This window comes from Lissotriton vulgaris, chromosome 1_1 (genome assembly GCF_964263255.1).
Source record: "Lissotriton vulgaris chromosome 1_1, aLisVul1.2, whole genome shotgun sequence".
NCBI lineage: Eukaryota > Metazoa > Chordata > Amphibia > Caudata > Salamandridae > Lissotriton > Lissotriton vulgaris.
Window position 1 is genome coordinate 1,988,618,485 of NC_141685.1, and position 15,384 is coordinate 1,988,633,868.

The 15,384-nt window shown below is 43.9% G+C and overlaps 1 protein-coding gene across 1 annotated transcript in view; it reads left to right on the top strand.

Moving 5' to 3' along the window:
- The window catches only part of SEMA3C (semaphorin 3C), a 598,500-nt gene that overhangs the window by 480,603 nt on the left and 102,513 nt on the right, over positions 1-15,384 (top strand). The window contains exon 13 of the mRNA XM_086919828.1: positions 796-884. Coding sequence (XP_086775954.1) covers positions 796-884 — 89 coding nt within the window. The remainder of the gene's footprint in view (positions 1-795; positions 885-15,384) is intronic.

Sequence of the window (15,384 nt, forward strand, 5' to 3'; positions counted from 1 at the left end):
CGTTTGGTATGCAAATCTGGGTTTTCTCACGGGAGAAGAAGCCAATCCCCTTTGTCTCGAGCCATTTGCACCTACCTTATCGTATTGATTCTGGTGCCTAAACATATATAAAAATATTGGTTATTTTTATAAATTGGTGTGGATCTCCTTAATGAGCCGTTTGCGTCACTTATTGATTAATGTGTGTATTTGCAGATGCCTAACGCTCCTCTCTGATAAGCTTATGGCTGCTCGACTACACTACCCCTTAAAAGAGCACATTGGGGTTGTTAGAGTAAGTCCCTGTCCACTGGTAAGGGAAAACCTAGACTCTCTGCACGGTATACCTCGTTTCAGTATTCCATATAAGGAGCCAGCTTCCTACAGTAACAGTGGTGCATCGTAAAATAATGTATTAATTATATAAATACATCTATTTCCCCATTAACGGCTTCATGTGCTCACACTCTTCCAACTATTGCATTTTGAGTGATGTGGTTCAAAACACTCCCTTCGGTTAATCAGAATACAGTGCGTCAAAAATGTAAAGATGGATACTTTATGTTATTGCTACATATTCTGTTAGGGCTTTTTCGAAATGTGCTTACTAGTGCAAGTCTTTGGTTAAATCACTTCCAACTATGTGATAGATATTCAAATTTTAATTGAAAACTATGTGGCTGCCCTCATGCAGTACACCACACCACTATCAAATATTTTGAAACTAAAGTAATAACATCTTTGCAAGAAAATACTTTTTTCACTGCCATTGTAATTCTTAGAGTAATTGATCTTGTGGCATAACTTCTCTTTCAGACCTTGGAACTGTGCAGAAAGTAGTAGTTCTGCCAACCAACAGCTCAGCAAATGGCGAACTGATCCTGGAGGAAATGGAAGTTTTCAAGGTTTGTGCATCTGTGTCCGTTAATCAAGTGTACATGTTTACTCAAAACTTTGATCTAACAGTGCTTGGCAAATACTTAAAGTTGTTTCCAAGAGATCAGATATACAAATGTTTAGTAATCTAGTTTACACAAAACCGTAAAGAAATAATGAAACGGGTTGATACTTCACATGCTGTAACTTAATGCTTATTTGGTTAATGAAAGCAAGTTGTTTTTCTACAGTCTTATCTCTCTTTCTGCATGAGTTGGAAAGCTATCTGCTCTCTCACTGCACTGAAAGATCTTGAGTTTGAAACATACAATTTGATGCTGTGCGCAATGGTTCACCCTGCATAGGCGGCAGTGTATATAAGTATTCTGTTAGGTCTAGCGCTGTTCTGCGGCATGCTGTATTGGAATAGAAGCCCAGCCCACTCTCCGCCCATATTTGTCACTGGCTTGTGTCATTACCCTTCGTAAGTACTAGCTTCTGATTCGTTAATAGGCTTGTTAGTCCCTCCTTAGTAGCGCCTTGTCTTCATTTGTAACCTTCCAAGAGGACTGGCCCTTTTAAGGTATGTCTTTTTGTAGTCTGTAAGCACTATTTTCTTTAATGAGTTTCTCCTACTGCAGGCACAACGTGCTTTCTCGCAACATTCAACGCGCCATGCATGCTTTCACCTTCTTAGCAAACCGGAACAATGACGGCCAGTTCTTTGAATAGGTCTCGCTTTTGCAAGAGTTTGAGCTATTGGCATTGTAAATGACATTACTTGTATTTATGTGTTAATTGTCAAAATAGATAAATAAAAGGCATTGTCATTCACAATGCCAATCGCTTAAACTCTTGTAAATGCGAGGCCTTTTGGATTGCAAATGCTTGTTATCTTTAGAGTGAATCATTTGTGCAAGCTCTCTTTTCCCTCATTTCCTGTGTCAGGATACTGCACATGGTTCCAGCTGCATTGCAACAGTAAACTTGAAAGAAGATGGGACAGTTTGTGTGATTGAAAGTAAACTTCGAGCTGGACTTTTGAAGCTATTTGATTTTTACATCATCCTATTTGAGCCACAGTGAGAAGTTGTTTTTCTCTGCCTGTTCCTGCCGAGAAGGTCACAATAAGCTCATTTCTTGTCTGTTATGCTTTGGTCCTCTGGAACAATCTGTTATCAGCGAAGGACCATGAGGTGTTAGGATCGCACTATTCTTTAAATTTAATCCTGATAGTACATGCTTAGTATTAGAAGGTGCTAAATTGTTGCCCATTATACACTTGTGCTGATTGGCCTTATTGAGAATTATAGAAATACTTTTTATAAAGGTGACAAAGAACAAGGACCACTTAATGTTGGGCAGATGCAGAACGTCCACCAATCTCACAGTTCTCCTGCTCCATTTTGATTTAGGTGTGGGGGAACAACTGAGCTTCTCCTGGTAGGACATCAGCTTGTCCCACCAGCAGAAACCCTTAACCAGATGCCACCTCTGCCACTGAGCATCCAATTTAGTGCATGGTAATAGGCACTGGATTTCCCTTCCAACCATCACCATGAGAGAGATGGCAGTCAAGGGCATGGAAAACGTAGAAAGATTTTGATTTGCAGGGAGATACTGTCCTGCACATCATGATCATTGTTAATTTTGTTTTGCTGAAAGAAACTTCAGCTTTGGGTGCTTATTTCAGTAAACAAAACCCACCTGTGAGTTTGGCGGTGTTGTGGAGGTTGTGAACGTCCCTCCGCTTCTGGGACAGTCTCCTGTGTTGCTGCCGCTGCCCCTCGCCGCACCCGCTCCGCGGGTGCCGCTTCGCGGCTTCAGGGAGTGAGAAGCTGTGCTGTGCCTAAAGGCTCCTGGAGGCGCTTGGGAAAGACATTGCGCCAGCGCTTTAGCAGGGACCCGGAGGTCCAGGAGTCCCTGCTCTCGCAGGTGCAATTGCGGACGCGCCCTCCACCAGACACGCCCCCCGCCTGACCAGCGTGAAAAGGCGCGTGTCTCCTGACTTCCCTGGGACCCACCTGTGAGTTTGGCGGTGTTGTGGAGGTTGTGAAGGTCCCTCCGCTTCTGGGACAGTCTCCTGTGTTGCTGCCGCTGCCCCTCGCCGCACCCGCTCCGCGGGTGCCGCTTCGCGGCTTCAGGGAGTGAGAAGCTGTGCTGTGCCTAAAGGCTCCTGGAGGCGCTTGGGGAAGACATTGCGCCAGCGCTTTAGCAGGGACTCGGAGGTCCAGGAGTCCCTGCTCTCCCAGGTGCAATTGCGGACGCGCCCACCACCAGACACGCCCCCCGCCTGCAACGTGCTTCCTTGACGCCTCGCTAGGCGCTCAGCGGGACGCGAGCGGGACGCCGAGCGAAGCCCGAGCAAAGGGCGGGCCGTCTGTGGCCGTCAGGGGCTGTCAAGGCTGGGCTGGGCCACGTCCCTTTCCTTTCCATCATCAGCAGTGAGTACATACGGCCTGTGTGAGACCCCGTGCTGTTCCCTGCAATCATGTCCACCCGCTCTGGAAAAATCCTTAGGAGTGATGGTGAAAGGGGGTCCATTGCCGGGAGCCCTGTTATAGGAACTATGGACCGCTTCATCACCAGGGTGGCGGCGGTGATTTGAAAAGGAGATTGCCATGTCTGAGAGGCGCCTATCTGAGGTTTACCTCCCTTCAAGACGTTCATCCTTGGGGGTTGCTGCTCAGTCGCTTACACCGGCCAGTGAGCGGGATTACTCTGCTCCTCCACCTGGTGTGTCCGGCTACTCTATAGACCCCCCTGAGTTAGATGAAATAGGGCAAAATATAGATAGGCTGGAAAATCTGGCCGCACTTCTCCCTATTGCCTCTGTGGAAGATGGTGGTCCTAGTAAACTGCCTTCGACAGTATCACCTAAACCCCTTAACGAAGCCACCAGTGATCCTCTGCCTCTAAAACCGCCCACCCCCACCATAGATATACCAGTTGGGGAGATAGATAGGTAGTCCTTAAACATCCAAACTCCCGAAACCAGGCAGGAGAATAGGCACTCAAATAAAAAGGCAAGAAAATCTAAAAAGGGTAGGCTAGTGAGACAGGCCGCTCTTTATCAAAGAGTAAGAAAGCACTCTGGTCCTGGTACGAGAAACATAAGGGGTTGGTCTATAGAGAATGGAGCCGACATAGGAGGGGATGTTGTGATCTCTCCCAGGGGGCCACACTCAGATGTTAACACCGTTAAGGCTTCTGAGACCACTGACTGTGTAACAATTGATATCATCCTTGAGAAGCTAGATAGTCTCTTGAGGCCGCTACTAACTCAGGTCAAGGGTCTAGGGGTGAGGATAGATAAATTAGAGCAATCAACCCTTGACGGGTTCTACTCACTCAAAACTACATTTAAACAACTAACCAGAGTGAGTGAAAATCAGGACATGGGCGCAAAGGGGAACAAACCACCACCCCAGAGAGACTCCAAGCCCCCAACCTGTCTAAATAAGGCTGACTCTAATAGTGCATTAACCTCAGCTCCCAAATCTCCTCCCCGCCCCAAAGCAGGGCCAATACACAAGGGGCCATCAACACACTTAGAACCTGCTATAAATAAACCCAAGCCTCTCCCACAAAAGCAGCCACAGACAGCTAGTGGTAAAAACGAAAGACTCCCAAACATCAGGCACACGCAACAAATCGCATGGATTAGTGACAGGGAAAGCTCCTAGTTCTGTACCCCAACCTATAGACCCAGCTACCACTTTATCGGTCCCTAGTAACCCAGTACGCCGGATACCTCCTGTAAACCTCCCGCCAGACTGTCAACCTTTTGTTGCTGTTATGGTTAACGTTCCCCCCCTAAAGGAAGGCCAGATGGAAAACCATCAATCACTCAAGAATAAGTGCATCCACTGGTTGAAGGCAAACAAGCCAATTCTGTTGGGTGTGGATGGTATCATCCTAAGTGTCCGTAGAGTAGGGTGGGTAGGCCAGGGGAAAAAAACTCAAGAGGGGGATTGCATAATCATAAATTTTCAAGACCCCAGAGTAGTGCCCTCGATCTGTACTCCTATTAAAAACATGGGGGCTCCAGGGGTTAAAGTGGTAGATCTTTCTTACTTTTACCCCAGGCAAATTGTTAGCTTAACTGGAGGAGGCTTAAGCCCCCCTGATTTCAGTCAAAACTGGGAGACACACTGGGCAGGGCCCTACGGGGGGCACAAGGGTGAATCATTTGTGGGCACCAAGGCCCCACTGACTGGAAATTGGGAGTAGAGTAGACCCAATTGGAGCATCACCCACCCAAACTAACCTTGAAAGTGGGATAGTAGCCCCTAAAGTCACCCCCCAAGACCCCTGCTCCCCTCAGACACCCTTGAGGAGGACCACAGACAGGGACATTCTCGCGCCCAGCGACACTCCAGCTGTGACGGACCTAGTCTTTAAGGTTTTCAGCTGGAATGTCGCAGGGACTGCAAGAAAACTGGCTCTACCAGACTTTACTGCTTGCGTTGATGAGCACTCCCTGTGTATTTTCCAAGAGACATGGAGCCTGGTGTCGGTTCATAGGGTGGGATTTTCTTCCTATTTCTCCCCTGCACAAGTGTCGGAAACAGGGAGACGGCGACCTTCGGGTGGCCTTCTCATTTGGGTCGCAGCCTCTCTAGACTGTAGAGTAGAGGAGTTTCCCACAGGCTGCCCGGACATACAAAATATCACCCTAATAGATCAAAGGGGAAGACTGGTCCTAAATGTCTATAATGTTTATGCCCGGGGGACCAAGGGTGGGAGAAAGTCTCCTGTAATATCTCTCCTTGAGACTTTGCTAAAGAACACTCCATATAAGACACGCACATTGGTTGCGGGCGACATGAACTGCACATACGAGCCCTTGGACTCGGACGTTGCCCTTGACCAAGACGAGGAGGATACCAGGCTGGGGATCCCCGTACTGGAAATTCCACCGATCAGGAGGTGGACAGAAGTGGTGCTCCAGTTATATTCCCTGACCCTTGAATTTAACTTAAGGGCAGCAAATGGGAGGACAACCTCGGATAGGGGGGTACCCATACGTACAACAGGCCAGGACACACCTCTAGGATAGATTATTTACTATTAGATGTACACCTATGGTCATATGTAAGGGACATGCAGGTGGTTCCTACGACTGAAAGCGACCACAATCCAGTCTCTTTAAGCATGGACCAGTGGTGGTGTCCCACAAGGAAGGACAATACTAACCGGGTAGCTGTACCCCCGGATGAGTCTGAAGTCTCCCCATGTGGTAGACGAATAAAATGGGCGAAACTGGTCCTCTCTGAGGCAAAGGTAGGGGAAATTTTAACCCTCTTAAAACATGCGGTGACAACCCTCGGGTCTTCCCTAGAAGGGGTGGGTAGAGTGAGTGGGCTTTTTGTCTCCTTAGTGGAAGCCTTGACTAATGTGTTTACCTCACACCCTAGCACGTCGGGTAGCAAAGAATTCAAAAAACTAGATGATGGTTGGTATACCCAAACATGTAGGGTACTTAAGGCAAACCTAGTTGAGGCAGTAAAGCACAAACCCCGAAATGTGATACAGGAAGCAAGGAAGGCCTATAATGAATCCCTCAAAACTGCTAGGAGGGAGTGGGAGGAAAAATTCTGGGAAGACCTTCTCCAAGCCAGTAAAAGTAAGGATTCAAGGGCCTTCTGGAATCTCATAGCCACACGGAACAAACCCGATGCAGCTATGAGACCCTGCAACATCCCGCCCCAAAACTGGGTAAAACATTTTGGGGCTTTATATCTCCCTCCAGATGGGGAACTGAATGTTGGGATGAACCTTACACTAGCAATTGAACCTCACGCCTATGATCTCTTCACTCCCCTAGAGATTGAAAAGGTTATAGGGTGGGTAGAGCCTCGTAAGGCAGCAGGCCCAGACGGCCTCCCGGGGGATCTTATGAGGGCATACCCAGTGGAATGGGGAAGGGTTATCGCTGCTCTCCTAAACAACATCATGATGGGAGGGGCAGTGCCAGAATCCTGGAAAGGGGCGGTGGTGGTCCCGATCTATAAAAAAGGATGTAGGGAAGCCCCGGGGAACTACCGCCCCATAAGCCTGATAGACTCCACCCAAAAGATAGCTGGTAAAGCTTTCCTCGGAAGGATCCTCCATTGGGTGGAGGAGAACAAAATCCTATCGGACTTTCAGGCAGGTTTTCGGGCTGCAATGGGGACAATAGAGCAGGTGTTTAGGTTGGCACTACTGGGGTGGAAGGTGGTGGAACTAGGCAAGGGTAGTCTTTACTTGGCCTTTATTGACCTGAAGACTGCCTTTGACCTAGTCCCCCGGGAAGAGCTTTGGAGGGTGCTTTATGAGTTGGGATTACCCCCTTACATCTTGTCCCTCCTCATTAGCCTCCATGCCCATACCTTTGCATAGGTCCGTTGGGGTAAAAACGGAGAACTCACCGAGAAGATACCAGTGTCCAGGGGCGTAAGGCAGGGCTGCGTCTTGGCGCCCACCCTATTTTCACTCTATGTGAATGGGGTGGTAGAACATCTCCAACAAGAACCAGCTGACGCCCCCTGTCTCGGAGGAGTCAGGATCCCCACTCTGCTTTTTGCGGACGACACGCTTTTGATCTCGAAGACTCCCCAAGGCCTTCAGAAATTGCTAACGCGTTTCCAGGAGTTTTGTGCCACGAAAGGGTTAATAATTAACGTGGACAAAACAAAATATCTAGTCCTAAACCCACCAAGGAAACTGGGCCGCCCACCAACGCTTAACTCTGTTGCCTTGGAGAAAGTGTCCGAATTTGATTACCTCGGTGTTCGGATAACGGACAGGTTGTCTTGGGCAAATCACATCAACAAAATGGTCCTTAACCACAGTAGAGTAGGAGGAGCTCTCATGAGGGAGTTCCGGGCCTCACCGAGGAGATCACTCACCCCGGTAATCGATATCTACAAGGCCAAGGTAGTGACATCAGCCTTGTATGGGGCAGAACTGTGGGGCCACTGCCGATTGGACACCTTGGCGACAGCGGAGAGCAAGCTATTAAAATCCCTTATTTCTATCCCACTGAGTACACCTTCCGTACCAGTGTTGTTGGATACAGGCTGTAAAAACATTAAAGATCAAGCCCAGCTTCGCCCTCTCCTCTTATGGACACGAATCTGGAGGGGTGAAGAGCTAAAATCCTACGCTGATGGCCTGGGGGAAATAATGAGTTTGGGGGGTTGGGCTAAAATAAGATGGTTAAGAGAAACTAAAAAGCTTCTGGAGAAGATTGGATTGGGGGACTGTTGGTCAACACGTTCAGCCCCTCCGAAAGAAGTTGTTAAGGCCCTTTTCTGGAAGTGGACTGCGGAGCAACTAATTACAAACTCAAACCACTGCAAGTCTACTGTTGCCTTCTTATTAGTCAAAGACATTGTGGCTTTTGAACCCTACCTGGATCTGATTACCCTCCCCTTTGATCGAGCCCTTTATTTTAAATTTAGAGTTGGATCCCTCCCGCTTGGTGCTGTGACATCAAATTGGAAATCAGCGGCCCGTACGTCCCCCAATTGTGCTTGTTGCCCGAGTAGGGTAGAGTCCATCGCGCATGTTCTATTTGAATGCCCGGACTATGCAAGGCCTAGGAGTTTTTGGTTGAAACCTCTTTGCCGAAACATGGGTACACGTAGCCACTTAGTAGCATTGCGCATCCTAACTACGGACACATCCCCCCCTATTGTATGTGGAACAGCAAAATTTTTAAAACAGTTTTGGCTTATTCGATGTAAGAGATTGTCAGTAGCGGTTTAATACTTTTTTTAGCTAAATTATTATCGGGCACCTCATGTCCTTTTATCCTTTTTAAATGAGTTCTTATACTGACTTCTTAAAGTGATGTTTTTTTTTGTACATTGTAATGATTGTATTGTAAATGTGCTTATAAGATATCTTGCATATCGAATAAAAGCTTATGACTGACTGACTAAAACAAAAAATAAATACTGAGTGGGTGAAAAACCCATGATGACTTCTGGGCGTTCATTGGTGCCCTCAGAGCACTAAAGGCATATTGATCATGTCAGGTAGGCAGGAATGTCTCGTTTAGGCGAATAAATCTCTGCCCTGGGAGCTGGAGCCTCTGTTTCTCTCACAGACTGACGGACTTCAAGAAAGTGTGTAAATGACCTCTTAAACTTCTCCAGAGCTTTTGATGTGTTGAATACATCGCTTACTGCTACACTAGATATAATTAGTACGGATTCCCTCTATTGGTTGATCTCGATCGACGTGTATTCTCTCAAAGTGAAGTGCTATTTTAAAACGGAGACATCTTTATTTTCCCATTTATTTGCATACTTATATTATGCAAGCTATGGTTAGTGTAATGTAAGGTAGGTTAGTGTATTTTTCCTTATCTGGTAGCGCAGTGAATAGATTATTTTATTTGTTTATTACATTTTACTTTTTGACATTAACATTTTCTGACCATAATAGAGATTGTTTAGTTCTAAATTATTCGTTCCCATTACTTCCCAAAATTACATTTTATGATGAGCCTGTTACAAAAAAATATGTTTGCAGGTAATTTAAAGTCACTGAATATCTAAACATTTTGAGCTTGTGTGCTTATTTAAGATGACTTTTATTCCTTCTCATTCCTCTAGAGGAATGGCTTTGCATATCTAGAGGAACATATACTATTCATTCACGTATAGTTTATTTCATAAAAGTGTGCGAAATTAGCAAAGTTGTGTTTTGGCACTTTCTTTAAGTTTTCTTCATGAAAGGGCAGTGAAAAAGTAGGCATTGTGGGAATAAAACTGTACTATATACAATTTGTACACATGGAAATGTTTTTTCACATGAAAAACGTCTTTGCCTGTAGACTTCTTTTTGTGAATCTGAAAATATCACAACTTTGTAAAGCTGTGCAATTGGCCACCTTCTCAAAACATTGCCAGTGAAATTAGAAATCACCACGCACCTAAATAGAGGGACAAATGTAAAAGTGCTCTATTAATCTGTTTTACTTTTAAATGTATAAAGAGTTCAGACGAATTGTGGAATTTATTTTATTAATCTAAAGCCAAGTTAATTAAAAAATGTATTAGTAAAACAGCCTTGTTGTGAAAGTGTGAACATAAATGTACATCTGTATATTGTTTGATACATATCAAAGAAACTTTGTTTAGTAGCATTGACTTTGTTAATATGCTTTACTATCTGCAACTATGGTTTTGCCTGATAATAATATTTCTCCAAAATGTGAGTCCTTGTCAGCATCACACAAAATACAATAATCTGTATCTCATTCACTAACCAAAGATCACTTGCAAATACAACTTGTGTAATATAGCTATGATGTGTGGTTTACAGGTTTAACTTCAAATGATGCAGGTAGGTTACATATATTAATTAAAGAGTTCACAAACCCTGGCTAATTCGAGTAAAAACTCCAAAAAATAGTTTTCCTTGTCTGAATATGTGACCAATGATAATTGTCAGTGAATTCTTTAAGGAAACACCCTTTCTATTTCAATGTACCTGACTGAATGCCCTACTATGATGCACATAGTTTATAATTAAGTATACATTCTTGATAATTGATACTTCATACTTCCTACTTAATTGATCCATTAATGAACACCCAGGCCAACATTCCTTAATCTGTGAGCGAGCATGTTTAATATGTGAATTTAGCTAAACCACTTTAGGAGAAGCATTAAGAGCCTGAATCATAGTTTTCTGTGAGGAGGTCTGATGCTCGCCTAAGGAAATCCTGAGTACCCAGGAGTAAACCATGTCTTCAATGAATGAATTGAGCCATAAATTATTTTCTTTAAAATCATTCTTCTAAAACAACCTAACACAAGGTTGTTTTACAGCAATTGAAGTGTTGCTACTTGAAGATTTTGTGTGCACCTACAAATGTTTGATTATGTATGATTTATCACTTGTTAGTTTATGGAAAAACATACAAAGCCCATCAACAGGGGCAAGGAGCAGGTTGCGTAACGGCATTGTATACAAGGGCCAAAAGTGAATGTTACTTCTGCTACTCTTATGATTTTTGTGAGATGGCACCAATGGTGAAGTCTACACAGTCCCAAGTATAAATTTAATACCTGCCTTACATTGCGTTTCTCAAGCAACGAAGATACACAAAGACAGCTAGTACAGATATTTTTAAGACAAGCAATTACTAATAAGCTGATTATGCATAGTAGATAAACCCATAGGGTATATTTCTTTCTTTTCATCCTTGCTAAGCACAGTGGCTTGAACTTACCTGACACAGTGCAAGTTAGGAACGCTGGTCAGTATGTTGAGAATACTGAACTCAGAATATGGCTAAGCACCCATGCTGTCTGGATGGTTGTGATGTTCTCGTCCTCACGATCACCCAAAGGGATGTTCTGCGATCTCCTTGGAGTGCCAGGCTTCAAGGGTTGTGGTGGGACTCTGGAACCCAGTGTGGAATGAAGGATGTCAAACCTAGTTTGTTTACCAAAAGAATGGCACATCTTTCTGCAAAGCAGTGTGGCCATGCCTTATAACCATCATTTCCCAAGAAGGTGGAGTGTCCATACACAGTTATTCGAGGTTCCCACTCGAAGATCAAGTATGATCTTTTCCTGTGATGTCAGTTCCTATTTAAATCACATTCAATGGAGACTATCAAGTGAGTACGATGCCTTGTTTTTCATGTTAATTAAAGGGGAAGAACCGGGAGCTTTTGATGAGGTCCTGCACAATGCTCCTAATAAGTATGTTAGTCAAAAGAATATGCAGTTCCTATGGGGAGAGGGGGAGTGAACAGGTCTCTTAAGGATTGCCCTCACATGCCCAAAGGATGTCATGCGTCATCATTGGGCTGTTTTCCTCATCGAGCCTGCGCTGCAATGCCCAATGGGCTCCCACAAAAGGGTTCTTTGCCAGAGATCTTTTAAGATACAGCCGTTAGGTGTGTGAGGGTAAGTGGTCATGGTAGTGAAGTGAGTGTGAGTTGTGGATTAAAATAGGTTTAGTACTGCCCTATATGAAGCTATTTTTATTCTTGGGGTGTACTAACCTAACTAAAAATGTGTGAGCCCTGTCTGGAATTGATGATCCTACAGGGTCTAGTCAGTGCATGTGGTTAACATGTTTCTTGCCTTCTGCCCCTAATGGGTTAATCGGCAATTCTTCAGGACCGGTGTCTAAAGGAGTAAAAATTCTCCTAAACTCGAACACTACCACAAGGCCGGTGCTGAGTACCGTATTTGTCACCAGCGTTGCTTGTGATCATCTAGGATTGAACACATGGATAGGTGAGACCTGACAGAGATACAAACTAATACATTTCCAGAACTTAATCTGGATAGCAATAATATTCACTGGTGGTGCAGTAATTTACATGCAGTGGCTTGTTGTTGCCTAGAGAGTTTTTGGGTGGATAAAATAATAGTGAGTAAAAAAACAGATATAACATTTATGAGTTTTTTGGTGGATAAACTATTGGTGAGTGAAAAACAGATATAACAATTATGACTCGTGCACATCACGTCATATTCAATAGCAACACACCATCCGGACGAGTGAACACATCTGATGGTGTAAACATGCTGGATGATGTCAAACTATCACATGGACATAACTTGTGCCGTTAGATAAGAGACCATGGACCGATTTCAAAGTGTTCACGGTATCAGTGGTTATTTACTTGGAACATGTAGCAGGGTTTTAACGCATGGCTTTTTCTGCACCCCCTGTATTTATCGGTGTTGTAAGCCTATGCCAGTAGTGTGTTGTTAGCTAAATAGTAGTAGTGTACATTGCATACCGTTAGTGCATCTTAAAGCACAACCACTCACCCCTGGTAATGAAGTCACAAGCTGACGGGATAGTCGAAAGAGAACCTCATTGGAGCACCTCACCTGCTCAATTCTGAAAAACAAATGAAAAGACGGGCGGGCAGCTGCATGCGTCTAAGCTTAAGCACATGCACGGTCTTACCGGCTTCTTGTTATAAAACATTTGATTGTGTGTACTCACATCGGGGTGTCATGCAATTAGCGGAGATCCTACCCCTGCCCTGGCTCCCGTGGCCCTTTCTCCTGTGGCTCTGCCTTCCTGCGCTAAGGTTAAGTGTGTTTCGTCATCGCGTACTGGCCAAAACACTAGAACGTAGCGGAGGGCGGCCATCTTGGGAGTTGTATTTAAAAGCACTTTAAAAAAAAACCTGCATGAGCTTGTGACCTCATTACCAGAGGTGAGTGGTTGTGCTCCATGGACACGTATCTAACTCATAAGTTATGTCCTTGTGATAGTTTGACACCATCCAGCATGTTTACGCCATCACATTTGGTCACTCGTCCGGATGGTGCGTTGCTATTGAATATGACGTGATGTGCACTGAGTCAAAATTGTTATATCTGTTTTTCACTCACCAATAGTTTATCCACCAAAAAACTCTCTAGGCAACAACAAGCCACCGCATGTAATTTGCTGCACCACTTATTGTTATCCAGACTAAGTTCTGGAACTTTAATAGTTTGTATCTCTTCCAGGTCTCACCTATCCAGGTTTTCAATCCTGGATCATCGCAAGCAACGCTGGTGACAAATAGGGTAATCAGCACCGGCCTTGCGGTAGTGTTAGAGTTTAGGAGAATTTTACTCCTTTAGACACAGGTCCTGAAGAATTGTCGATTGACCTGTTAGAGACAGAAGGCAAGAAACATGTCAACCATATACACTAACTAGACCCTGTAGAATCATTAAGTCCAGACAGAGTTCATACATTTTTAGCTAGGTTAGTACACCCCAAGAATAAACATTGTTTCATATAGGGGAGTACTAAACCTATTTTAATCGCCAACTCACACTCACTTCACTATCTTGACTACTTACCCTCACACACCAAACGGCTGTCTCTTTAAAGATCTCCGGCAAAAAGACGCTACGTGGGAGCCCTTCGGGCATAGCAGCGCCGGCCCAACGAGGAGCACATCCCAATGATGATACACGACATCCTTTGGGGTGTGTGAGGGCAATCCATAAGAGACCTGTTCACTCCCCCTCTCCCCTTAGGAACTGCACATTCTTTTGCATTGTTTTTCATCACATTCTTCACTCCTTTCTTCTATTTTCTTCTGCATTCTTCTCCTAAAATTCTTCCTTGGCTCTTTTCTTCCTCCTAATGTCAGGGGAGACTGATGACTGCCAATTTGTTTAGATTAACTCTTCATCTTCAATCAAGAGCTAAAAGATTGACAGAGGAGGTTTTTTCCTCCTTGTAAGGGTTTCCTTCAAAGTGAGGCCCCGTTAAGGAGACAAATGATGCCTTTCATTTATAATGTTCTGTGCAGAATGATACTTTGGTTACAGCTAGGAGACACCCTTTCCTAAGACGATCAAGAGTGCGACGTTGCAAACCTGTTCAGCATTCAGTCCTTGACAAGTAAAAGACCTAACTGTCTCACTTTTTTCTGATGGGCAACTTTCTACACTGAAACTGAGACCCTTGAGTGTTGATTTCATGGCACAATCATATGCAAAGTAACAGATGCAAATATTCTTTCAAAATCCAACCCCTCTTCACAAAGAACCACCTACCAAAGAAGAGCTCTGAATATTAAAAACGTTCACCACCACCACCCAGTCTATAATGTGTTTAACTGATCATTATCTATGAGGATGCCCAATAATGAGAAGAAGCCTGTTGCACTCCAAGTGTCCCAACATGCAGGTCTTTAATATTAGTCCAAATTTAAAATTCTGCCCATCATTGAGGTATGTCTTAGATCTGGCGAAATTAGCCTTCTGGAAAATGTCTCACTCGAATGATTGAACTGAAATATCATATGAACCTAGTAACTTTATGAACACTGCTTTTATGCATATACCCCAATACTTGGAAAGGAATAGCTATTGGCGTTTCTGGATTTTGTTGATTCACAGGCACTCAGCTCCGAAATGTCTTAAGAAATTTTAATCTTTTAGCTAGTGGTGTGTGAAATGTGTGTAATTTGTTTTTGCATAATTCAATGAAATTGCAAAAAAAGTTATGCAAAATTTTTGTAATTACGCAAAAAAATCAAATACGGCATTAGTGTGAAATGCATTCTAGTGTCCATTTTGGATATAAGGAGGGATTTTGCACTAAAATATAGTACAAAATACACAAGTGGCGTGTGCAAAAGCTGCTTGTGTTCTGGCCGTTTCCATTGTTGCCATCTGTTAGCGCTAAGACTTTTGCCAGGAACACACAGCGTGGCATAATATTATATAATTTCCAGTTACAAGGCTATCACAAAATATCCAAAATTCTGCACGTTTATGTCAGCATAAATTAAATTTCTTTGGGGTGTACTTTTTGCTGGCTTCGACTTAGGGACATTACATTAACGATTTTATCAAAGAATTAAATGTGATGCACCTAAGCAATAAATGACCGTAGAACTCTGACAAACTAGCCATATTGTACACCTAACTTTAACCAAGGTTTTAACTTCCATCATATAGGCGGTTTATGTAACTATATTGCGGTTAACTAATCCACCTACGAAAATATTGCATCCACTACATTCTCTACTGGTATATG